Source organism: Gamsiella multidivaricata (genome assembly GCF_025024155.1).
Source record: "Gamsiella multidivaricata strain RSA 2152 chromosome Unknown BC939scaffold_6, whole genome shotgun sequence".
Classification (NCBI taxonomy): domain Eukaryota; kingdom Fungi; phylum Mortierellomycota; class Mortierellomycetes; order Mortierellales; family Mortierellaceae; genus Gamsiella; species Gamsiella multidivaricata.
Window position 1 is genome coordinate 204674 of NW_026251714.1, and position 21936 is coordinate 226609.

The 21936-nt window shown below is 48.5% G+C and overlaps 7 protein-coding genes across 7 annotated transcripts; 5 read left to right on the forward strand and 2 right to left on the reverse strand.

Annotated features, from left to right (window-relative positions):
• Positions 1 to 67: 67 nt before the first annotated feature.
• BC939DRAFT_392663 (uncharacterized protein) lies at positions 68 to 1005 on the forward strand (the record flags this gene model as incomplete). Its single annotated transcript, XM_051552041.1, has 2 exons — positions 68 to 595; positions 694 to 1005. 2 exons carry the CDS (start codon positions 68 to 70, stop codon positions 1003 to 1005), a joined length of 840 nt encoding a protein of 279 aa, XP_051416405.1.
• A 30-nt stretch (positions 1006 to 1035) lies between these two features.
• Positions 1036 to 4638, forward strand: BC939DRAFT_438546 (bacterial low temperature requirement A protein-domain-containing protein). Its single transcript, XM_051553852.1, has 12 exons — positions 1036 to 1586; positions 1705 to 1866; positions 1945 to 2140; positions 2251 to 2383; positions 2463 to 2589; positions 2681 to 2884; positions 2981 to 3051; positions 3144 to 3212; positions 3288 to 3657; positions 3755 to 4167; positions 4277 to 4411; positions 4518 to 4638. Exons 1-12 carry the CDS (start codon positions 1483 to 1485, stop codon positions 4589 to 4591), a joined length of 2058 nt encoding a protein of 685 aa, XP_051416406.1. The 5' UTR covers positions 1036 to 1482; the 3' UTR covers positions 4592 to 4638.
• A 433-nt stretch (positions 4639 to 5071) lies between these two features.
• On the forward strand, positions 5072 to 6224 carry BC939DRAFT_438548 (uncharacterized protein). Its single transcript, XM_051553853.1, has one exon. It carries the CDS (start codon positions 5209 to 5211, stop codon positions 6058 to 6060), a length of 852 nt encoding a protein of 283 aa, XP_051416407.1. The 5' UTR covers positions 5072 to 5208; the 3' UTR covers positions 6061 to 6224.
• Position 6225: 1 nt separating this feature from the next.
• Positions 6226 to 8809, forward strand: BC939DRAFT_438551 (uncharacterized protein). Its single transcript, XM_051553854.1, has 9 exons — positions 6226 to 6486; positions 6606 to 6705; positions 6823 to 6903; positions 7032 to 7062; positions 7206 to 7573; positions 7719 to 7891; positions 8010 to 8176; positions 8291 to 8484; positions 8605 to 8809. Exons 2-9 carry the CDS (start codon positions 6636 to 6638, stop codon positions 8667 to 8669), a joined length of 1149 nt encoding a protein of 382 aa, XP_051416408.1. The 5' UTR covers positions 6226 to 6486; positions 6606 to 6635; the 3' UTR covers positions 8670 to 8809.
• BC939DRAFT_489615 (uncharacterized protein) lies at positions 8810 to 11657 on the reverse strand. The gene is made up of 2 exons (XM_051559421.1): positions 10906 to 11657; positions 8810 to 10808 (listed from the first exon to the last, which is right to left on the reverse strand). The coding sequence occupies exons 1-2, from the start codon at positions 11623 to 11625 to the stop codon at positions 8880 to 8882; spliced, it is 2649 nt and encodes an 882-aa protein (XP_051416409.1). The 5' UTR covers positions 11626 to 11657; the 3' UTR covers positions 8810 to 8879.
• A 621-nt stretch (positions 11658 to 12278) lies between these two features.
• BC939DRAFT_473445 (P-loop containing nucleoside triphosphate hydrolase protein) lies at positions 12279 to 13993 on the forward strand (the record flags this gene model as incomplete). The annotated part of the gene is made up of 4 exons (XM_051558349.1): positions 12279 to 12296; positions 12402 to 12619; positions 12739 to 13407; positions 13561 to 13993. 4 exons carry the CDS (start codon positions 12279 to 12281, stop codon positions 13991 to 13993), a joined length of 1338 nt encoding a protein of 445 aa, XP_051416410.1.
• A 4304-nt stretch (positions 13994 to 18297) lies between these two features.
• BC939DRAFT_438558 (uncharacterized protein) lies at positions 18298 to 21682 on the reverse strand. Its single transcript, XM_051553855.1, has 2 exons — positions 20472 to 21682; positions 18298 to 20370 (listed from the first exon to the last, which is right to left on the reverse strand). The coding sequence occupies exons 1-2, from the start codon at positions 21519 to 21521 to the stop codon at positions 18481 to 18483; spliced, it is 2940 nt and encodes a 979-aa protein (XP_051416411.1). The 5' UTR covers positions 21522 to 21682; the 3' UTR covers positions 18298 to 18480.
• Between the last annotated feature and the right edge of the window lie 254 nt (positions 21683 to 21936).

Here is a 21936-nt window from a genome sequence, read left to right on the forward strand (position 1 = left end):
CTGGATTCAACAGATCGGCATCCCTGTAGAGATCCAGAAGATGCTATTCGTGGTGCGCTCACGGTGGATGGAACTGACGCCTGGAGAGAGAACTGTCTGGGCAATTATCGGACTGAATTCGATTGTGTTTGGTGCCTGGCAGGTGCCTCGACTGGCACCCTTCATGCACAAGTGGTTCATGCACCATCCAGCCCGCAGCCAGTCCATCACTCTGCTCACCTCGATGTTTAGTCACCAGCACTTTTGGCACTTTGGGCTCAATATGTTTGCACTCTATTCGTTCGCGGTGCCACTTCACGACCAAATGGGCAGGGAACAGTTCTTGGCCTTTTATCTTACAACAGGAGTCACAGCCTCTTTGGTTTCTCATTTATTCACGGTCGCTCGTGTTCCATGGGCAAAGATCATTCCTTCCCTCGGCGCTAGCGGTGCTCTGTTCGGATGTCTGAGTTCAACGGCGTACATGTATCCGGAAGCCACGGTTTATATCATCTTTTTGCCGTTCCTGCCGATTAAGATACCCATGGCCTTGGGAGCTATGATGGGCCTTGACCTGGTTGGCATCATCCGCAACTGGAGGATGTTTGATCATTACGTAAGTGTCCTTGTTGCGTCCACGAAGCAGTCTGGCATTTGATCGTGCATCTGAATAACCCTGCTTAATCTCCTCTGCATAATCTTTATCGACTCTAGGCCCATCTGGCCGGTGCATCATTCGGCCTCGCTTACATGTATGCAGGAAAGGATTTAATCTGGACACCACTTCAGCAAAAAGCCATCGAACTCAACAAAGACTCGAACTTGTTTGGCAAGATGCTACCAAAGGCTTCTTCCCAAGGAGAGATCAATCAACGTAGATCTATGGGCTCTGTTAAAGACGCCACCGGAACGGATAGAGTGAGTGGCGAGGGAGAGCGCACTGCGAAGGACTATGCGCAGGCTAGATATAACAAACTGAAGTCATGGTGGGATACAAAGCGAAGCGGAGGTAATAAAGATCCTTAGATACCTCTTCAGAGGCTTCAATTCAAACCGTAAGTAGACTGATGTTCATCCTAGACTGGAGTCGAGAACATGAGGTCTGTAATCCGCGGGAACATGCTGAAACTGTGATCGAAATAGAAGGCTATGGCCATGAACTCCGTTATGCCGCAATCATGCACTATTGTTAACCTGTATGAGCTTCCTGCGGCTCATACGATAAAGGAGGCAAGGGGCCAGCTGTTGTTGATTTCAAACGCGTGCAAAGGTGTCTAGGAGACAGGCTCCAGGAGGCGCCTGGAAATAGCGATGTCTGGAGAGTCGACTGGGTTTGCAAATGAATCGGGCACATTCGAAAACTCGTTGCTTGTCATTGGCATTCTCCATTCATTGTTGATCCCATTCGCTCCATTCTCTCATCCCACAAGGTCCTGCCGATCGCCATAAATAGTTTTCCTTTGCATACACAGCTATTTGACACAAAGAATACATGAGAGCAGCATGGCAGACAACGTTATCGAACTGGGCGGCCTTAGCAACGTGTCTCTCGATCCTGAGAACCCTTACAGCCGGAAGTCTAACCATGACATAGAATCCACTCAAAGGTCAGTTAGCATCTGGGGGTTGGACGCGTCTTTCAGAATGTCTGCGCGCAGCTGAGCACGGTCAATATTAACGCATCTTTTTGGTTTCACCTTTGTGTATCCCAACACGAAAGTGCAGCCCGCAGCTATCAAAGACCACACTGACACCCAACGCGCGTTCAAGGTCGACACTGTACCGCGTTCCATTCTCACAGAGTCCCTATAGCTCAACTGGACTATGGATCAGCACGCCTGTGCAGCATCGCAGGAGCATCATTTCCGAGGCAGAGGACCAGTCTAGGTATGAACTGCTTCGTATTCATTACCCATCCATACTCACTCACATGTTTAACAAAACTCATGTTTAAACGCCTTACAGGTTGACATCACCCACCGGGTCGTCCCAGATGACATTTGTGAACTGTTTCCAGCATCCTACCTCCGATCAACCTATCGCTGCTGCAAAGGAGGAGCTCTTTCTTCACATCACACCGTTGCCACACGAATCTCCTGCTGATGCATTGACACGCCACCATAACCTCAGTCCGCGCGACATTCACGCAATTGCTCAGAATGTACGATCACTAACAACGATCGAAGTCATATGTTCTGGCTTGAAGGCCGTTCCACTATCCGACTCCGACTCAATTGTGAATTGTATTGCATTTTGTGCACTGAATCATAGTTAATGTTGGACCAGAAGGAGCGGGAAAGTCTTCCTAAAAGATGCTGCCCCGTGGACCTACAGCACCATATCCAGACGGAATTGATGCGTCGCGTCCATCTTGGGATCAACATTGGCATACCTCAGTACCATGGTAAGAATGCATGGAGCCTTGTCCGAATAGTTTTGGCGTAATCCTGTCAATGGAGGCTGATCAGATAAAATTTATAAAGTATCACACCATAGAAGTTTTCACTTGAGCGATTCTCCATTTGTCTTTGAGATACGAGATTCAAAACCTTGTCATCCCAAAGACGGTGAGGAGAAGGGCCCAGGCGGGCCAGGAAAATACGCATTCAAGTAAAGAGATATATGCTGGCCAATGGATCGCTGATATAAAGATTAATGCACGTACGAATACTCTATTAACGCGTTGATATATCCGTGCTAGGAAACCTGTCGCTGATCTGAGTGAGCAGTTGGGAAGTGTGGGCGAAAAGAAATCGGCAACTTGGATGGAGCTATTCTTCGATTTGACGTTCGTGGCAAACATCACAATTTTCACGCATGAGCATCCAATCATTGACTCAACCACCTTGCTCAGATACTGCGGCTGGTTTACAATCCTATGGTGGATGTGGCTATCTCAGACAATGTGAGAAGAGATAGAAGGGTGGATACGTATGCACTATCGCTGGATGAGAAACTGCGAGTGACTGACCACTGTGCTTTGTACTTGTGCTTTTCCTAGGTTTGACGTACGATTTAGTACGGATGACCTACTAAATAGAATATGGAAGCTGATCCAACTGTTTGCGCTTGGTATGTCCCACTGTATTGCGTTTCCCCTGACCTCAGTCGAATCTATCGCCTTACTACAATCTAATATTATCTTCGTTGTGATAAAAACAAAGCTGGCTTTGCGGGTAATGGAGACCACTTTGCAAGCACGAATTCGAATGGTTTTGCACTGAGCTATGCCGGTGAGTTGCGTTATTTCTATCGCGTCGCATCTTTCTCGTCATTGTGCTCACACATTGGTTCTATGGTTGCCTTAGTGATGAAATTGGTGTTGGTGGGCCAGTACTTCATCGTCTGGATGCATGCACCAGATGCGCGATCAAGACGACCCATCCTTTTGTACATGTCAACCAACTTTATTTCCTTCGTTATGTGGTGGGTTTCTGCATTTCTGATCGAGATGCTCTCGGATCAAGCCCGATATGCCATTTGGTTCAGCGCTATCGGGATCGAGGTGTTGGCCAACGTCGCACTGGCGAACAACGCCACTGTCACCTTTGTCAGGAGCCATTTACCGGAACGACTTGGTCTGTTTACCCTCATCATTCTCGGCGAGAGTGTTATGGGGCTGTTCATTATCACAGATAAACTTGTCGATGCGCCAGAGAGACTTGGATGGGATAACCTGTACGTTGCCTTTCTCTCCCTTTCCCTTTTTTTTTATTACTTGGCCACAAAGTTCATTTTGCATACTCACTTGTACCATGCTCATGCTCAATACTAGGACACTGCTAATCTTCTCCATCACACTGGTGAAATGCCAATGGTTCCTCTACTTTGACGACTATCACGAGCGAGGACCCGTCCGATCCTCCATCCACTCTACTCTCTGGACCTATCTCCACTTCATGCTGAATCTCTCACAATTACTTTTGGGCGTCGGCTGCTTGGATCTCATTCGAGTCTATCAGTTTACAAAGAACCCGACCCAGTCTATTAAGAATATTGGGCAATCACATGAGGCTGCAGGCAATGGAGGCGCGTCTATGCTATCGTCTGCTCTTTCGAAACGTTCGATCACTAGTTTGGGCGACCATGATATGGTTTTAATATATGTCAAAAAGTATTATCTTATAGTCGCTGCAAGCGTCTTTTTCTGGAATGCCGCTATCAAGTGTGTCACGTCGCGACCAGGAGGTAAAGGCAAAAAAAAATATATACGCTAGAGTGCTTGATTGCCTTCGCGTGTACTATGGGGCTCACTATGAGGCTCACACGAACTTTAATGTCTTTAATCGCGACATAGACAAATATGACAGAGCGATCTATGTCTCTCGATTCTTCATGTCCTTTGTGGTACTCTGTCTGCTCCTGGTCGAGCACCATCGTTTGAGTGCCTTCTCGCTACTGGGACTCGAAGTGGGATTCTGTCTCTTGCAAGGTACTAAAATTTGTCCGTTTGAAACTGTTTGCGTTCCTGGTATTCTTTAAATCGACGGACTAATGTTTAAACGTCTTTTTATTCTAAAAAAAAAAACGGACAATAGTCGGCCACGACCTGCTGGTTCTATACTATGCCGCAAGGAAAGAATATGATAGTCAATACGGCCCCACAAAGTAGCTTCTTAGGCAAATAAATCATGCACCAGCATCTGGGATTCACAATCTGCACGAAGTTAAAAGAGTGTAAGGAAGATTCGCGTTTGCCCAAGAATGCAGCAGTATCCGAATAATGGAGCACTGGATTGTCAGTCCATTCTGTTCCTCCCTCTCCCTTCGAGTTGTCCTCATGTAGCATTCTTAAGGATAGTCGCATATAGTATGTGCCTGGTGTAGACTCCTTCCTCCCTCCCTCTTCTACATTCGATTCTTGCCCCCTTTTACAGCTCTCTTGCCTTCTGACAGCTAATTTTCATTCCATTGCTGCAACTAACCCCTTCGACTAAACAGAGATTCGGGAAAAGGGACATTTCAGTACGCGTCTCTTGTCCCTCCTGTGAATAACTCATAGTGGTCCCTCAGTCCTGATCAGAATGCTGGCGGGCCTTGACAAAGAATGAGCAAGGACCTTCCAAGGTCTGTTCGCGACTATAAAACAAGCCCACAATGAGGCCCCATCATTGATTTCCAACATCTCCAATCCAGTCTTCCTCCCATTATATACCCATCGCCTGGCTTCGAATAGTCGTTAAAGCTCCCTACATCTCTGAACATCAACACTTAACACTCACCAAAACAATGAAGATCAAATGCATTGTCGTGGCGTTGGCTGCTGCCCTCGCTCTATCTTCCAACTTTGCCGATGCCAAGCGCGATCGCCACGATGCTTCTCTTGTTAAATCGGACCAGAATCAGAACGTTGCTGACCCTACTACCGCTGGTGGTAAGGTCGAGATGGCGGGGCGATACGATGAATTCGGCTTCCTTCCTTTCGATCCCCTTTACGACCGCCTTCATCGTCTTCGCTATCGTCTTCGCCATCGTCTTGGCCGCTTGAGACACCGCTTAGATTGGTACTTTGGCGGGTACCCTCATCGCTTCCATGGCGGGTACCCTCATCACCGCCCTGGCTGGCGCGGTCCTCACCACCCTGGCTGGCGTCGTCCTCACTACCCTGGCAGGTGCCGTCCTCAATACCCTGACTGGCACCGTCCTCACTGCCACCGCGGACGCCATCACAAAAGATGCAGGACCAAGATTGTGGTTAAGTGCAAACCATTCAAAGGTGGCCCTTTCAAGCAGCCCATTGTTGGGGGATCAGCTACCAGCGGCACCGTCGAAGAACTCGCGCCCAAGAAGGCTACTTCCGATGAAAACGAGATCTCTACTGCTCCTGGCATCTCCTTTGACGACGAGGCCATGATTGGTGACTCCGAGACAACTGCGAGCGGCGAGGTCCAGCCAGCCGATGCTCCTACTTCGTCTGACGAGGAGATTTCGATCATTGGCTCTGAGACTACCATGGACGACAAGATCCAGCCAGTCGATGCCCCCGCTTCGACTGACGAGAAGGTTCAGCCAGCTGATGCGGACAATATTGCCACTGAGGCCACCACCGAGGCCGGAATCACTGCTGATTCTACCGCATAAGCGTAGATGAACTCTAATACCGGAATGGTTTCAAGAGGGGATTACAAAGGGCTTTAATGAGAGTAGATTATGGGATTCGAACTCTATACCAACAGCAAACTGTTATAAACACAGCGATGCTCAATACAGTCAGCCTTAACAATAATCGTACGCATTCGTTGTTGTTTTCTTCATGAATACTTGCTTACCTGCTATGCTAAAGTAGGTCGCGGTTCCTGCTGCCTGAACTGTGAAGTGCTTGAGCTGAGGTTTTGCCATATCCAAATCTGGACGAGGCAGACACGGACACAACCCTTAATAACTTTAAAGCAGAGCCTGCCAGGTGTTTGGAGCTGCTCATCAAAGTTCTTGTCATCTGTGGGAGGGCGCGCTTTTTCATCCCACCATCCACATCACCTTCTCATAGCAACACTCCCCATTCCGAAGGTGAGGTCCAGCAAACTCTTTCTTCCGAGCACTGAGAAACAGTTGACATAGTGTTCGATATGATGATAGCCCACTCACATATGCAAGACGCTTGTACTCCCATTAAAATAAAATAAAAGTAGGCCTTTGGAAGGATTCCGATACTCAACATGAACTCGCCTACACCTCAGACTATCAATACACCTGCCGGAAAAGTCCTTTGCGTTGCCGATCTCCGAGGTAACCATCAATAACGCCTGACTCGAATTGCTTTATTTTATAGTATCTATAATGTTCTCACACTAATATTCTTTAATATATGTATATTTTTTGGTACTTCATGAAATGAAAAATAAGGCAATATTTCTCAGTTGAATGATCTCGTGGACCAGACTGGGGCGAAGCTGATTATCCACTGTGGTGACTTTGGTTTCTATGGTAACCTCTCCCATCCATTGACATAAGACGCGCACGCGGCAAAACACAATTGATCTCATTGTATCCTGATGTGCTAAAAAGAGAAAAAAAATATTCGTATTGCATTCTCTTTTGCTTTGGAAAAACAGAACGGGACAGCTTGAACCGAATCAGCGACAGGTACCTTAAGACATACAGGACTTTTTTTTTTTTTGTTCTTTTTTCTTGTTTCTTTCTTCATTAGATTGCATTGGACACCACGAACTCATATCTCATCATTCTACCACTCTATCAATATATACTTTTTTTCTTAATACTATTAGGACTTTGAAGCACCTGGTCCAGTACAGCACACTGATCCCTCCAGCTCTGCGCACGCGTCTTCTGCAGTCGACGGTTACCCCGGACTTGCTGCGTTCACAGATCCGGGCCTCGACGAACCATATCCTCTCAGAGTTGCCGTCGTACCTCGCAGGACAGAAGACCTTGAAGGTTCCCGTGTACACGGTCTGGGGTGCATGCGAGGACGTGAGCGTGTTGGAGAAGTTCCGTGCGGGCGAATATTCAATTCAGAACCTGCATATCATTGACGAGAGCTCGACGGCGGTGATCGATATCGGAGGCGTCAAGCTGAGGCTGTTCGGGCTGGGAGGAGCGGTTGCACAGCACAAGTTATTTGATATTGGAGAAGGTACGAAATGGGAGAGAGGAAGGTCATTGTCGAGGCAGCTGGTTAGGGTTGTCGGACGGATCGGCATGAATAACAGGCGAGGAAGAGGAAGGCTAACTGTATTTTAATGTTGAATGGTGATGCCTGTTCTCTGTATATACATTAGGAACGACAACGATTGCTGGAGGATCGGGCACGATGTGGACGACGGCTCTTCAGATTGGACAATTAGTCGATACAGCTCAGAAGGTGTTTGATGCGGCAGAAACACGTATCCTTATCTCGCATGCCAGCCCTGGACGCGAAGGCCTTCTCGCCCAGTTGGCTCTTGTTCTCAAGGTAAATATATTACCCAGGAGACTTATAGATTTCTTCTTCGTTCATATCGGACCTATCTTTCAGTGGTTATGGAACATGAAAAAAAGCTGACTTATTTACCTTCTTAATATTTTCCCAGGCGGATTTCACCATTTCGGCCGGATTGCATTTCCGTTATGGCATCTCCTATAACGAGTTTGGTGTCCAGGGAGACCAGGAACTGTACAGGAACAAGCTTGTCAACTCGCAAAAGAACTTTATGGATATGTGGGATGGTATCAAGAGCCAGGTCGAGAGTAATCTCAGGTATGACCTATTGTCGTCAATGGTCATCGATTTTCATGGACCGTTGTTTTCGTGTCCCAACCATAACAACAAAAGAGATTACTGACATGATTTTTGCTTATTTTTGGACAAAAGTGCCGAGCAGAGGATTTTGCTGGAGAATTGCTTGAGTGTTGTCAACCGCTTACCGGCTGTGAACACTCTGCCGACCGACAAGGACGAGGCGGCCTTCAAGAACATGTGGAACTTCAATTTGCCCGATGCAGCTTCTGGGTTGTTGCTCTTGGATATCAATCAAGGAAAGATCGCTACCGAGACTAGATCTCAGGGTAAGTTCGCTTTTTTTTTTTTTTTGGGAGCGATAAACTACAGTTGAAAGTAGTATTTCTTGCAAATGTTCTTTTTTCTTTTGCTTAAAATATATTTTGATCCGCTTTGATCCCCCTTAGGCTTCAACTTTTCGTATCGCCGCAACAACGTCTCGCTCCGTTCTGGTTCACCAGCTATCGCCTAAAGGGTATCCTCAGCTAGGCCCTACTATAACTTATCTTATTCCCCCTGGCTTTGACCAGAGCCAGCACGCACTTCATAGACCATACATGTATCAAAAGAAGATACTCGTAGAAAAAATAAAAAAGAACTATGTCGAAAAGCAGTGCAGATTGTGTGTTATTGTGTTGATTTCTATGTATAAAAAAAGGGTGATAGCAAAATAAAAAAAAGTCTACTTTTCCGACTTGAGATCCTCCATGGTATCCTTCAACTTCTCATACGCCGGCACATCCTCCCATGAGTCTCTAGTCCTGGCCATCAAGCTCTTGATCATCTGCTTGGAGCGGTACGCCCAATCCTTAGCCACGGGTTGCTCCTGACCCTGCTTATCTTTGTATGTCAATGGACCCAAGTTCCTGTACCAGTCCACCATCTCGATCGCCGACTCCACAGCCTTCTCGAACTCGGTCTGGTCCGTCTCGATCTTGGGGTTGTGGATCACAGAGCGATAGGCCTTGAGCTGGCACTCCAGGCACTCGGGATAGTTCTTCTGCCAAAAGTAAAACTTGCCGCAGATCCTCCAGATCCGGGGATCGTTCGTGATACGGTTGGTGATCCCGAGCAAGAGGTCCTCGATCCTTGATTCCTGGAAAGCGACCTTTCTCGAGTACAGATCTTTCAGGTCGCGGGTGAGACCCTGAACGATCCTGTCCAGGATGACGATATCGACGATCTCATCGTTCACGGTCTCTTCCTTCTTCTGCTTCCACCGCAACTCAACAACCATACCCATCGCACGGATCGCCTCTGTGAAGTCGCCGACGTCCAATGAGCAGTACATGTAGTTGGACCAGATCTTCCACGACTCTCGCTTCTCCTTGAGTGCCTGTCGCAGCGCATGCTGAGCATCCAAATTGTTGTTGCGGCGCATGTGGATCGCAGCCAAGTTGTTCCAGGCCTCTCCGTTACTCTGATCAATCGAGACCACCTTCGTGAATGCCTCGATGGCGACATCAAAGTCCTCCAGCTGCATGCCAATACATCCAAGAATGAACCAAGAGTTCTCGAACAACGGATTGATTTTGAGTGCCTTCTGATAACAAGGCTTGGCGAGCTCGTATTCTGAGCGCTTGAAGTAGTAGGCACCCAGCGAGCGCTGGGCACGGGCGAGACGATGCCCAGAGACCTCCCAGGCCTCCTTGTACTTCTCGGGATCCTCGTCCAAGTCGCCAATGGTGCAGTGCAATTTCGCGTTCGAGGGATTCTTGGCGAGCAATTCTCTGCACAGGGCCTTGGCCTTCTCAGCCTGGTCCAAGAATTGGTGGCAAGCAATCACGTCCTCCCACAGCTCCATGCGCTCAAAAATATCCATGGCCGAACGAACGACACCCAAGGCCATGTATTGCTCTGCCAGTTCCTTCTCGAGTTCCCATTTTGATGGGAGGAGCACCGAGAAAAAGTGATGCATTCTCTCACGCGTCGTTGACGTCTCGTCCTCGATCTTGGTCTGATCCACGAGCGCCTGTAGCTGCAAGGCGCCACGCTCCACCGTCCTGGACTTGTCGGACTCGAGACGCGATCGGAGCAAGAGCGCCATGGTGTACACTGTCCAGTTGTTGGGGGTCTCCAGGACGCGTGTGACAAAAGGAAACATCTGCTCGACCGTGAGACCGTGTGCGGGGTTGGTGTTCTTGATGTTGAGACAGAATGCCAGCAGGAGAGCATGGTCGATAGGATGGAGATCCTCAATCTTCTTGGACGGATCCAGTTCGAGATCCCCAAGGCGTGCGCGGTCTTCCTCGCTAAGTTCCGTGAATTGGACCTTTTCCAGAATCGTGTCATCGTTATGTTCCAAGTTCTTGGGACCGGCACCGGATCCGGCCTTGGAGCTGTAAGCCGAAGGTCTGGAACTGGCCATGTCCCTGCTACTTTCTGCGACGACGACGAGCTGTGATGTGTCGAACTGCTGGAACTTTGTGCGCTTGCCCAGCGCTCCTGTGACCTTGAAGCGGAATCCCGAGGTCGACTGCGCCTTCTGAAGGGTCTCATAGGCCTTTGTGTCCTCGGTGTACCAGTGCAGAACTAGACCCTTCTCGATCCAGAATCGTGTCAAAGCCTCCTTCTTGTCAATGGCCTCCAATGCTCCATTATCAATCTTGACCTGTGAGAAGAAAAAAAAAAATAAAATAGGCCCATTAGTCTCAAATGACATTAAATCTAGAATAGGACGCGTTTAGACTGCGGCATGATGAAAATACCTCCGCTGTCAAGGTCGACTCAATTTCGTCCGCCAACGCCAGCATCTCTGTCTGGAGCAATCCAGTAGGACCCTCTAATGTCCTCTGCTGCAGGAACAACGTGCGGAGCGCCCACCATGGAGCCGTCTTCGCGACCACGGCATCCTTCTTCAAGGTCTCGAGATTATCAACCAAAAGGATCCTGGAAAAGTGCAGGAACAAGATCTGGGGTGACAGATGGTAGGTGGTCTCTCCTCCGACCGCAAGACTGTCGAGCGCCTGCTTATCCAGATCCTTGGACTTGGGTCGGACATGTGCGGGCAAAACGTCGACGGGTTCAAATCCGAGTTCGGGGCCGGTCCAGCCAGCCTGAACAAAGGCATAGAGCGAGGCAATTGCGATGAAGAGGACATCCAAAGATGCAGAGGATGTGGTCGAAGTCGAAGATGGGGTGGTGTTCTCAAGATAGGACTGCATGCGCTTAGTGAGGAACGCGCTCAGATCCAGAGAGGATTCTAGGGCAATGACCTCAGCGTCAGTCTCGGTGAGGTTTGTGCCAAAGATTTCGGCGGCTGTTGGGGTCTTGAGAGCGAGACCATATTCTCCTGCGAGGAGTAGTTGTGTCAGGGAGCTGGTATCAGCACTAAGATCCGGTGTGCTGGCCTCGGTGCTCTCGGGCTTGTGTTGAAGGTCGTTGCCGAGAAGGACACTCCATTGCTGTTGGTCGATCGCGGTAGCCATGGTTGAGAAAGGACGTGAGAGTAGGGAGGGAGAAAGGACGTGAGAGTAGGGAGAGAGAAAAGGTGAGAAGGTGAAAGAAAAGAAGGTGGTGGTATCGTCGCACGGCACTAGCGGAGCTAAGTTGGAGACGGAGACTACTTTCAGGTTCTTAGTGATTGCAAATCAACCAAGGAATCACAACTGCTGGTTTATATTCCTTCTCCACGCTTCTTTGGAGCCGTAGTCCTAGAAACGCATAGGAAGTCTGTGCGTGCAGACCTTTTAGCAGTCATTGTTGACCTTTTTTTTTTTTTTTTTTTTTTGGTGCCTAGCCCAACAAGCATCACACTCAGTTCTTCAGCGCAGCATCACCCCCAACCACCTCCCTCAGCACTATCAACATTCCCAACACTCTCAACACTCTAATCTCCATCAACAACAGCGGACAAAACTTACAACCAACCATGGCTGTCAAAAAGATCACAAAGAATGACGCAAAGGTCGTCAAGGCCACAAAGAAGGCCGTTGCACCACCACCACCTGAGCCTGTGGTCGAGGAACAGTCCGAGAGCGAGAACAGCAGCGAGGATGAGGTAGAGGAGCAGGAGGAACAGGACAGCGAAGAGAACCAGGAAAAGGAGAACAGTGCTGAGGCGACAGAGACCAAAGAGAACATGACCTTCAAGGACCTGGTATGTATCGATACAGGATGTTCTATCAATTGTCACAGTGACTTTGCATTGGCCTGTACCTAACATACGTATTGCCTGGTTTTTCTCTTTTCTCAATAATCTCAGGGCCTGATGCAACCTTTGGTCGATGCATGCGAGCAGCTCAAGTTTAAGACACCTACAGATATTCAGAAGGAGTCTATTCCTTGGTCCCTGCAGGGCCGCGACATCATTGGACTCGCTCAGACAGGTTCAGGAAAGACCGCCGCATTTGCGCTGCCCATCCTTCAGGCATTGTGGAACAACCCTTCGCCCATGTTTGCATGTGTTATGGCACCCACGAGGTAATTTCACGCATTTTTATTTCATCTCCTACTATCCCTCGATCCACATCGCATTGAAACTAACTGGATCTTTTTTTTCTTTTTCTTTATTTTTTCTGGTGTTGTGTTCTTATGTGTAGAGAGTTGGCGGTTCAGATTTCAGAGACGTTTGAATCGTTGGGATCGACAATCGGCGTGCGATGCTGTGTTATTGTCGGAGGCATGGACATGATGGCACAATCGATCGCGCTCTCAAAGAAGCCCCATGTCATCGTCTGCACACCCGGTCGTCTTCAGGACCATCTCGAAAACACAAAGGGATTCAGCTTGAGGACATTAAAGTACCTCGTTCTCGATGAGGCCGATCGTCTTTTGGACATGGATTTCGGACCGATTATCGACCAGATCTTGAAGGTCATCCCCAAGGAACGCAACACATTCTTGTTCTCGGCCACCATGACGACGAAGGTCGCGAAGCTGCAGAGGGCTAGTTTGAACAACCCGGTGAAGGTTGAGGTGGCCACGAAATATTCGACGGTCGCGACCTTGCTTCAGTACTACCTGTTCTTCCCGTTGAAGAATAAGGATTCGTACCTGGTTTATCTGTTGAACGAATTGGCAGGAAACTCGACGATTGTGTTTTCAAGGACTTGCAACGACACACAGAGGATCACGCTTCTGCTCCGGAACCTGGGTTTCCCTGCCATTCCATTGCATGGACAGCTCAGTCAGGAGAAGCGCTTAGGAGCTCTTAACAAGTTCAAATCCGGCAACAGGAATATCTTGATCGCCACCGATGTCGCAAGCAGGTACTGCCTCAAATGAAGATGTTGAATCGCTGGATGTATACTCTGTTGTGTGTGAACTGAACAATCTGTTGATCTGTTGCTAACAAGTCTCATTCTCTGCTTTTTTTTTTTTTTTTTTTTTTTTTGGGCGCTTATCGAAATGATGTGATGCAGAGGTCTGGATATTCCTTCGGTTGATATTGTTTTGAATTACGACCTGCCCAACAACTCGAAGGACTACATCCATCGTGTCGGTCGTACGGCCCGTGCAGGTCGATCTGGCAAATCCATCACGTTCGTCACCCAATATGATGTCGAGGTCTATCAGCGAATCGAACAGGCCTTGAGCAAGAAGCTGGAGGAGTTCTCGGTGGATAAGGATGCGGTCATGTTGCTTCAGGAGCGTGTTGCGGAAGCACAGCGGTTTGCAATCATGGAGTTGAAGGAGCAGCACGCCAGCCGTGGCAAGGGCGGCCGTGGAGGAAACAAGAGGCTGTTTAACGCGGATGATAATGATAGGGATGATGATTCGGTCCAGGCGGGTGGATATAAGAGCAAGAGCGCCGCTGCACGGGGAAACAAGGGGGGCAAGAAGATGAGGAAGTAAAAAAAAAAATAAAAAAAAAAATAAGCCAGCCCGAGAGAGAGAGAGAGCGCGAGAGGGTGGTTCGCATATAGATATCTTTATACACATCATATCCAGCATTGCATTCTTGAAAATAAAAAACTAAAAAAAAAAATGAACATCATTTTATGCTTCTATGGCATGGACATTTGCTGCAAGTGTATGCATTGTTGACCGGAGGATGTTACACGACATTTTCAGTGCACAGCATAACCCAACCGGAGGAAAGGGGAAGGAATACGTCCGTTCGTATCAAGATATACTTTTCCTGTTGATTATTATTTGTCATATCTGTGGAGACAGACCCATTCATTTGCGGGTCTGTCGGGTTCTTTTTGTGGGGAGTGGGGATAACGTGCTTGCAGAAAGATAGAAACCTCACCCAACCACCCATACACTGAGGAGTCCAAAGGCTGGCTTCGACATTGTTGGGTGTCGATCGGGTCTATTGATCTCTCCTTCTCCTCCCCCAGCCAACTACGCGGGAGAAGGAGGACCCACTGCAGCGGTGTAACAAGGGATTGGAATTCATCTCCGAAAGTGATCGCCGCGTTTGTCCTTGTCCTTTGCTATACCTCCTCTGCAGAGCTCCCCTACCCGCCTCCCCCTCTTCCCCCCCCCCAAAAAAAAGATGTACGTGGCTGCGAGCACCCATTGAACAATGGAACAATGGAACAATGCGACAGTTGAGCAATGTCGCTCGAATGCCTTCTAGAAAGAAAAAAAAAACGGGGGAGGCCCCACCAGTAAACAGCTGGCCTGGTGCAATAAAAGATATTTTTGGGCTGGGTGTCCCTGCCTGGTTCGAGTCAGATCCACGCCAATGATGGGAGGAGAGAGCAGGCATGACTACCCGCCCAAGAATAGAGTTGAGGTGTCCGTGGATTAAGAGGATGAGCTGCGTGCACTATCGAATCATCCCGTGGTGGACCAGTAGCATTTCGCGATTTGTTGTTCTACGAGACAAAAAGAGCACCCAACAAAGTCAGGCAAAGCAAACCCGACCCTTACTCATTTTTTTACTTTACACCTCTACTCTTTGGACAAGAGCACGTACACAAGTACACCCCACCGCCCGCCCATTCGACTAGGACTATTGCAGCATCTTTTTCCATGATGGGCTGTTTATTGCGGGTGCAGGAAACAGATGAAAAAAAAAAAAAAAAAAAACCTAAAGGGGGGGATGCATGCGTGTTCATGTACATGTACGTTCCAATGTCCAGACGAGCCAATGAACCATTGAGTCCCTGCCCACACGCCCTGCTTCGGTTGTGGAACAGCAAGGACCTTGGGTGTGCATTTTGCCCAAACGGTCTCCTTGACAGCCAGCCAAAGTGCGCGTAACATCGTGCTCATCTGACAAAGACAAGCTTACAGATTGCTCTATACACATACTATAACGACTAGGTTCGTTTGGTCAATGGGCAAACGAGTATAAAACATCGACCATCTCTCTTTTCCTTTTTCTTTTTTTATTTCTCTCTCGCTCTCTCGTTCTCTCTCTTCTACGGCAAACCAAACAAGCAAGCAAGCAAGCAAAGACAATATCCTCAATTGATCACATCTCTTCTCCTCCTAATCTCACTCACACCACATACTACTTCGCTTCACACACATACACACACACACACACACACGTACAACATACAAGCAACAATGTCTGTCGCCATCCGTTCGCTCTCCAAGGGTCTCCCTCGCGTCTCCATGGCCCGCATTCCCGTCGTCGCCTTTGTCAACAACACCCACCCCTCGGCTTACTCCTCCAGTTCCTGGTCCGAATCCGCCAACAAGGCTGCCGATAAGTTGGAGCAATCCGCAAGAAACCTGTCCAACGAGGTAACCACATCACCTGAATGCCTTTTTTTTTTTTTGTTGATACATAATATACTGGCTTTGCTGTCCTTGGTAGTGGTAGTTGGGATGGGGAGGGGAGGAGGACATTTCGATAAGGGGTGTTTCTCATTGTTGGAAGCCCAAAGGACTACAACCACATGTTCGTGGTGTGGACCCTTTAAACTTTTTTTTTTTGGGTTATACAGTTGGAACACTTTGGGCAGACTTTATATCGCGAACCCACACACACGCACACACATATTTTTTTTTGCTAGCGGGTTATTACTCATGATGCCAAGCATCCATCCAAAATTGAAAGCATACAACGCTTTAGTGCATCTCGTCTTGAGTCGTTGTCTTTTGCTTGGGTAAAAAAAAAAAAAAAAAAAAAAAAGAAACGGGCGCCGGAGAGGACATCTTATTCGTGCACTGTTCATGTATCCCTACCCACTCTGTTTCTTTTTTTTTTTTTTTCTTCGTCTTCTTCTGGAGTCCGTGATGATGATGAGAAAAGTGACCCGGGCCCTTTTTTTGCCGTCCTTGTTACACCATCGACCTTTTTTTTTTTTTCTGTCCGTCATGCCTGCAATGAAAGAAAGAAAGGAAAAAACGACCTGTGCTTAGACAATTTTGGCAAAACGAACTGAAGAATCTAACTCTGTCTTTTTAATTTCTTTCAAAACTATGCTATACTACATATATAGGTCGAAGGTCGAACCTCCGGCTTGAGTCAGCACGCTTCCGAGGCGATCAAATTGGTGGAGTCACACAGCGTTCTGAAGCAGGACAAGGCACCGATTCACGCGTATCGCGATGTGGATCATTCGGAGACTCGGTTCTTGAAGCATTAAAACAAATCATATCTCTGTAGTTTTGCTTGTTTTTTAGTCGTTTGCGCTCCCTTTCTCGTTCTATATACGACGCTTGTACATATATTCCTCCCACCTTTCCTTGCCACCTCACCCGCACAGACATACGATAGCTTTCTGTCTCTTTTTTTTTTTCTTTTTGATATTTCTATACCTCTGTCGAGAATAACTCCAATAACCTTTTGATATAAAAAACGATCAAGAAATCTCGAAATGTGGTTTTTTTTGTATGGATATAACAGATGCTCGACTTGATCGACGCTTGATCTGCAAGCAACCCGCCCCTGCCTGCCTACTTACTTGTCTTGCCTAGTCTTTTCTTCCCCCCCCCTGCGCGTGTGTATGTGCATTGGCATGCAGGACGAGTGCGCGTCCATGGATTGGATAGGGGGAGAGAGGGGGAGGAGGAGGTGAGGAGGAGGTGAGGAGGTCTATAGAAAATCAGATATCGCCTTGCCTTGCTCTTGTCTTTCTTTTTTGGCCCGTATTCGTCTATATAAAAAAAAACGAAACTAATGCACGTATATGCGCACGACAAACATCAGAAAGGAATGAAGGACCCTTTCTGTCCATCCCCTTTTTTTCTTGCTGCGCGTATGTGTGTGTGTGCATGTGTGTGATGGTTAGTTAACAAAACTGCCTTTGGACTTGAACTTGGTTAGCTATTTGGTTGGTTGGTTGAAGGGGGGGTTAATTAGGCAGGGGTTTTCTAGGCAACCAAAAAAAAAAAACTCTAAAGGGATAAAAGGGTAAAAGGGTTAAAAGGGATCGGTACATCTTAGGATCTTACAAAGAGCGGAAAAGCAGAAAGCGAACGACAGTTTCCTTCATTGTCCTTTCTCGCAAACACATCCATGTCTTTGAAGAATCACTTCAGGTTCTTGGATGGACGTCCCAAAAAAAAACCAGAAAAGGAGGAGCCAAGAACATCGACACCCATTGCCATTGACCATGCCGTACAATCTTGTCAAAAGGATACAAAAAAAAAAGACTCTCTTTCCTCCCCCTCCCTCTCCCCCCTGCCTCACAAATCTGCGTTGTCCAAGTGACCCCCCTCAGCTGTAAGGCGCCTGCCTGCAGATATATTTCCCGATGTACCCCTGTACATGTGTTTTTTCTTTTGTGTATATGCAGTGGTCCCCCACGAGGTCAAAAAACCTTGGTCGCGTTTCGTTGTCCTATCATATTAGCCGGTACACACACACACCCTCACGGTCGCGCGTTAGTCTGCTGTACAGCACTCAAAGATCTCCACCAAAACGAGGTATGTATGTGGGAATATGTATACGGTACAAGCATGTGTACAAGTAAAAAAACACAGCGAAAAAAACACACTATAACTAACATAACTAACGATAATTGTTTTTTTTTTTCTTCTTTGTCCATCGCGTTTTATTTTCTCCGTCCCTTTTCTCTCGTCCCAAGCAAAGCAACGCGTAGCGCGCGGTTCTGTAAAAAAAAAAAAAAACTCTAATTTACACTTGAGCATAATTAGACATTACTCTTTGCGGCCTAGTTTTCTATCCCCCCCATTTTTATCCTTTTTTTTTTTTATATAGAGAGAGAAAGAGGTAAAAACCACATTCGCGTCCTCCGACTGTACATGTTTTTTTTGCTCGTCAATGTGGATTTGGTTTATGCTGCATGTGCATGTAGTAGTGGTATGGCTAGACTAACTACTATAACTACCATTTACTATTGGTTACTATGACCACGACCACGGCGGCAGTCTACATCCAGACTCCTCCCACACACACACATCCTTTTCTATCGCCTCGCTCCAGAAACCGTCAAGCGCCGTGGCCGGCCTTCGATACCATCGCTATAGTGCCGATAGTATTCCTGATAATCCAAAAACGGCGCCCCCATTTCCTTCGCATCCTCCTCATCCTCATCTTCCGCCTCATCTGCCCCTCGTCCCAGTCCCTTCCCTTCCCCCCATTCTTGACTATGACCATCAACGGGTCCACCTTCCAGGGAATCGCTCTTATTGGTTTTCTTCTTCTTCTTCCTTCTGTCTTTGCCCGTCGTGGAGGCGGCGGCGGCGGCGGCGGCACTGACGCTGATCTTGGCCTTGTTGGCCTCGGACAGGACAGTGTTCACAGCCTTATTGGCCTCGGTCATGACGGTCCTGGCGGCAGTCGTGATCCGACGCTTGACCTGGCTGAGGGTGGTTTTTGTCTTGGGGTTCAGACGCATGCGCGCGCGAAGGGAGGAGGTTACAGAATAGACGGAGCTCTCGGAGCGGGAAGGGTCTGTGTCGTCGTACTCTTCAAGGTATCCAGCGACTTCTTCTTCCTCTTCTTCTTCTTTGCCTGCTTCTTCGCCCGCTTCTTTTTCTTCTTTGTTGATTTTGTGGTTGCTGATGAGGATATGATTGGGCTCATGTTCGCGTTCGCGTTCGTGGTCGCGTTCGTGATCGTGATGTTGAAGTGGGCGGTGAGGGTGTTGGGGATGCTTGAGCAGTTTGTAGAATTTGGCTTTTGCGAGATTAGCTTGACGGCTGATGAGACCCCGCGGCCGATGGAACGGGTTCCTCCCAGGAGATGAATGGTGCAGCGCCTCGTTGTCGTCATTGTCGTTGTCGCTGTTGTCGTTGTGGTCATCGTCGCTGTTGCCGTTATTATTATTATAATTACAGTTGTCATGGTTGTTTGAATGGCCTTCAGAATCGTCGCCAAGGTCTGCTTGCCAGCTCAATGAATTGTAATAATACCGAACTCCATGATCCTTATCGTCCCTCCGAAGGCGGTCCTTCTGTGCTGGAACCGCTTTATCCCCGTACACGCGATCGTATCGACCGGTCGCCTCGGTTTCGTCTCTATAACGTTCACGATCATGATCTTCACTACCCTGGTCCTGATACCGGCACTGGTACTCATTCCCGTGGTCGTCTTCCTTTCCATAAGGTCGCATTTGAACTTCACGTATGTCGTGATACGGTGGTTCGTGGTACGAGGTTTGACGACGATGATAGCCACGACGGCTTGGGCTGCGCGTCACCATCGTCGTCGTAAAGGAATCGCTCTCGCTGGTTGCATAGGCGCCCGGATCATAATCCGGGCGCTCGTGTGGAAAGGCCCTGTATTGCGAAGGCGATGTGGGGCTGGAGCTAGAACCAGTGGACGCCCATGGACACGGCACCCAGAGCTCAGGGCCGCTGTCCTTCGTGAAATCGTGTGCGTATGAGTGAACTTCGCGCCGGGCCAGCGATCGTGGACACCAGGAGAAAGGGCGATTGGATGAAGAGGTAAAAGTTTCGTTCCAGGACTCCTTCTCGTTCCAGGGCTCTCTCTCGTTCCGGGACTCTTTCTTGTCCCGTTCATTGGTTTTGTCTTGTGCCCCAAAGTCGTCATGGACGGTACTGTTTGGTTCGTAGGGCGGGGACTTGGTTTCGAAGTGGGACCATTTGATAGGTTCGAGTAGTGAGCGAGGACGTGGTTGTTGGGTTTGGATGGTATTTCCGCCGACGGCGGCTGAGTTCCTGCGGGGACAGGGGGTGAGAAAGGGTGGTGGGGAAGAGGTGCGCGGACGAGAGAAGGCGGAGGTGTGGCGATGGTGTTTGCGGATGTCTTGTTGGGGTTGGAGTTGGGGATGGTCTAGCGTTGTGTCGGTCGTAGATCTGCTCATGGATGTTCTTGATGCTGAGAAAATCCTCTATTGACATATAGATATAGCGATGAAGACAAAGATATTGAGGACCATGGACTTGGCGCTCACTGTTCATCGACATGTGTGCGTGTCTGTTTTTGACATACCTCGTTCATCTGCTCCTTCTCCTTTTTACACTGCTCCTCTTGTTCCCGTTCCTCGCTTTCCTGCTGCTTTTTCTGGAAGGCCAACAGTCGTGGATAGTCCTCGATCGACCAGTCCGAAAAGACACTGTGTCGCCGACAGGATTGCTGTGATGGCTGAGGGGCTCCTCCTGTGCAAGAAGCAGCCCACGATTGCCGATAACCCTGTCTGTCTGCAGCCCAGCCCTGTCTTGAGCCCTCATCGTCGTCGTCGTCGTCGTCACACAGATCGACGGTGTTACCGACTTTTGGGTCCGACTTAAATGCATGAAAAAATGGGTTGAACGAATGCTGCTCCTGTCTTTCAACCAGCATTGGCTGGCCACGATCAAAGGATGGTTCCTTAATGTCTTCTTGTTCATCCTCTTCATACTCTTCTTCTTCATCATCGTCTACTTCCTCTGGTCGATATCTCGCGCTCCTCAATATGGCCCTCTCCCCCAATGGATCCTCAACAGGGTCCAATATCGACTGTTGTTGCTCTGGGTGAAGGTCCGTGTCTCTGCTACTCTTGAGAATCTCCTCGTGTTGTGGGCTGTGATGAGGACCAGACTTGGTCAGCTGTTTCAGGGCTGAAGATGCAGAGGTCGCGCGATGGCGCCGGTGCCATCCGAACGGGACTTTGAGCAGATCGAGTGATAGTCTGCGTGTGCGCTCCTGTTTGCTCTGGAATTTGTATCGGTCGATATTGTCCGTGTGATTTGCCCTCTCTACTGTCGTGAAGTTGTCCCATTGATGAGAACGGCCAGCTTCAGAGTCAGTGGTGTTGGCGGTGGTGGGCTTAAAGAGGAAGGGATTGGTCGTAAAGTTATCGCGGGAGGGGATGGTCGCGTGTGGCGAGGAAGTGTTACAGCGGTCATCAAAGGGTCTTGTATTTCCTACATTGGTTGGCAAGTCGTCGAAGGGTGAGTTCAAGGACGGATTTGTGGGCTTTGTCGCTGCAGTGGTGGTGATGCTCTTGGATCGGAACCCTGTCGCGTGAGATGGGTGGATAGCGCTTCTTCGTTTCAACATGGTGGGCAGGCAGGTATGGGAGTAGCAGTCGTTACAGAGGCGGGGAGGGGAGAGGGGTATCAAAGAACTAATTGGTTTTGCAGGGTATATTCACCGCACATGAGGCGATACTCACAGGACGATATTAAAAAAGGAGGCAAGAGGAGAGAGAAGACGAAGACATAGATGGATAGATAGATAGATGGATAGATAGGTAGATAGATAGGTATTTGCTGCATGCATGCATTCCAAAGATCTCTAGAAAAAAGATCGTGTCTGCTCACTCGCATATTCCGTTGCAGCAGCATCGGCAGACGACCGTGCACTGGCGTGGATGACGTTCTTGCATGCTGGCTCTTTCCAGCGAGCAGAGAGCCAGGGAGGATTGGAATGGACCATGGTTATGGGAAGGAGAGGGAGGAATGTGATGGGAGTG

Coding starts and splice junctions, on each gene's coding strand:
- BC939DRAFT_438551 (XM_051553854.1), top strand. CDS start 6,636: ATGAACTCGCCTACACCTCAGACTATCAATACACCTGCCGGAAAAGTC. Junction 6,904..7,031: donor TGGTGACTTTGGTTTCTATG/GTAACCTCTCCC, acceptor TTGGAAAAACAG/AACGGGACAGCTTGAACCGA. Junction 7,063..7,205: donor TTGAACCGAATCAGCGACAG/GTACCTTAAGAC, acceptor TAATACTATTAG/GACTTTGAAGCACCTGGTCC.
- BC939DRAFT_438558 (XM_051553855.1), bottom strand. CDS start 21,521: ATGTTGAAACGAAGAAGCGCTATCCACCCATCTCACGCGACAGGGTTC. Junction 20,371..20,471: donor AGAAGGAGCAGATGAACGAG/GTATGTCAAAAA, acceptor ATATGTCAATAG/AGGATTTTCTCAGCATCAAG.
- BC939DRAFT_438546 (XM_051553852.1), top strand. CDS start 1,483: ATGGCAGACAACGTTATCGAACTGGGCGGCCTTAGCAACGTGTCTCTC. Junction 1,867..1,944: donor GAGGCAGAGGACCAGTCTAG/GTATGAACTGCT, acceptor AACGCCTTACAG/GTTGACATCACCCACCGGGT. Junction 4,412..4,517: donor GGGATTCTGTCTCTTGCAAG/GTACTAAAATTT, acceptor AACGGACAATAG/TCGGCCACGACCTGCTGGTT.
- BC939DRAFT_489615 (XM_051559421.1), bottom strand. CDS start 11,625: ATGGCTACCGCGATCGACCAACAGCAATGGAGTGTCCTTCTCGGCAAC. Junction 10,809..10,905: donor AGTCGACCTTGACAGCGGAG/GTATTTTCATCA, acceptor TTCTTCTCACAG/GTCAAGATTGATAATGGAGC.
- BC939DRAFT_438548 (XM_051553853.1), top strand. CDS start 5,209: ATGAAGATCAAATGCATTGTCGTGGCGTTGGCTGCTGCCCTCGCTCTA.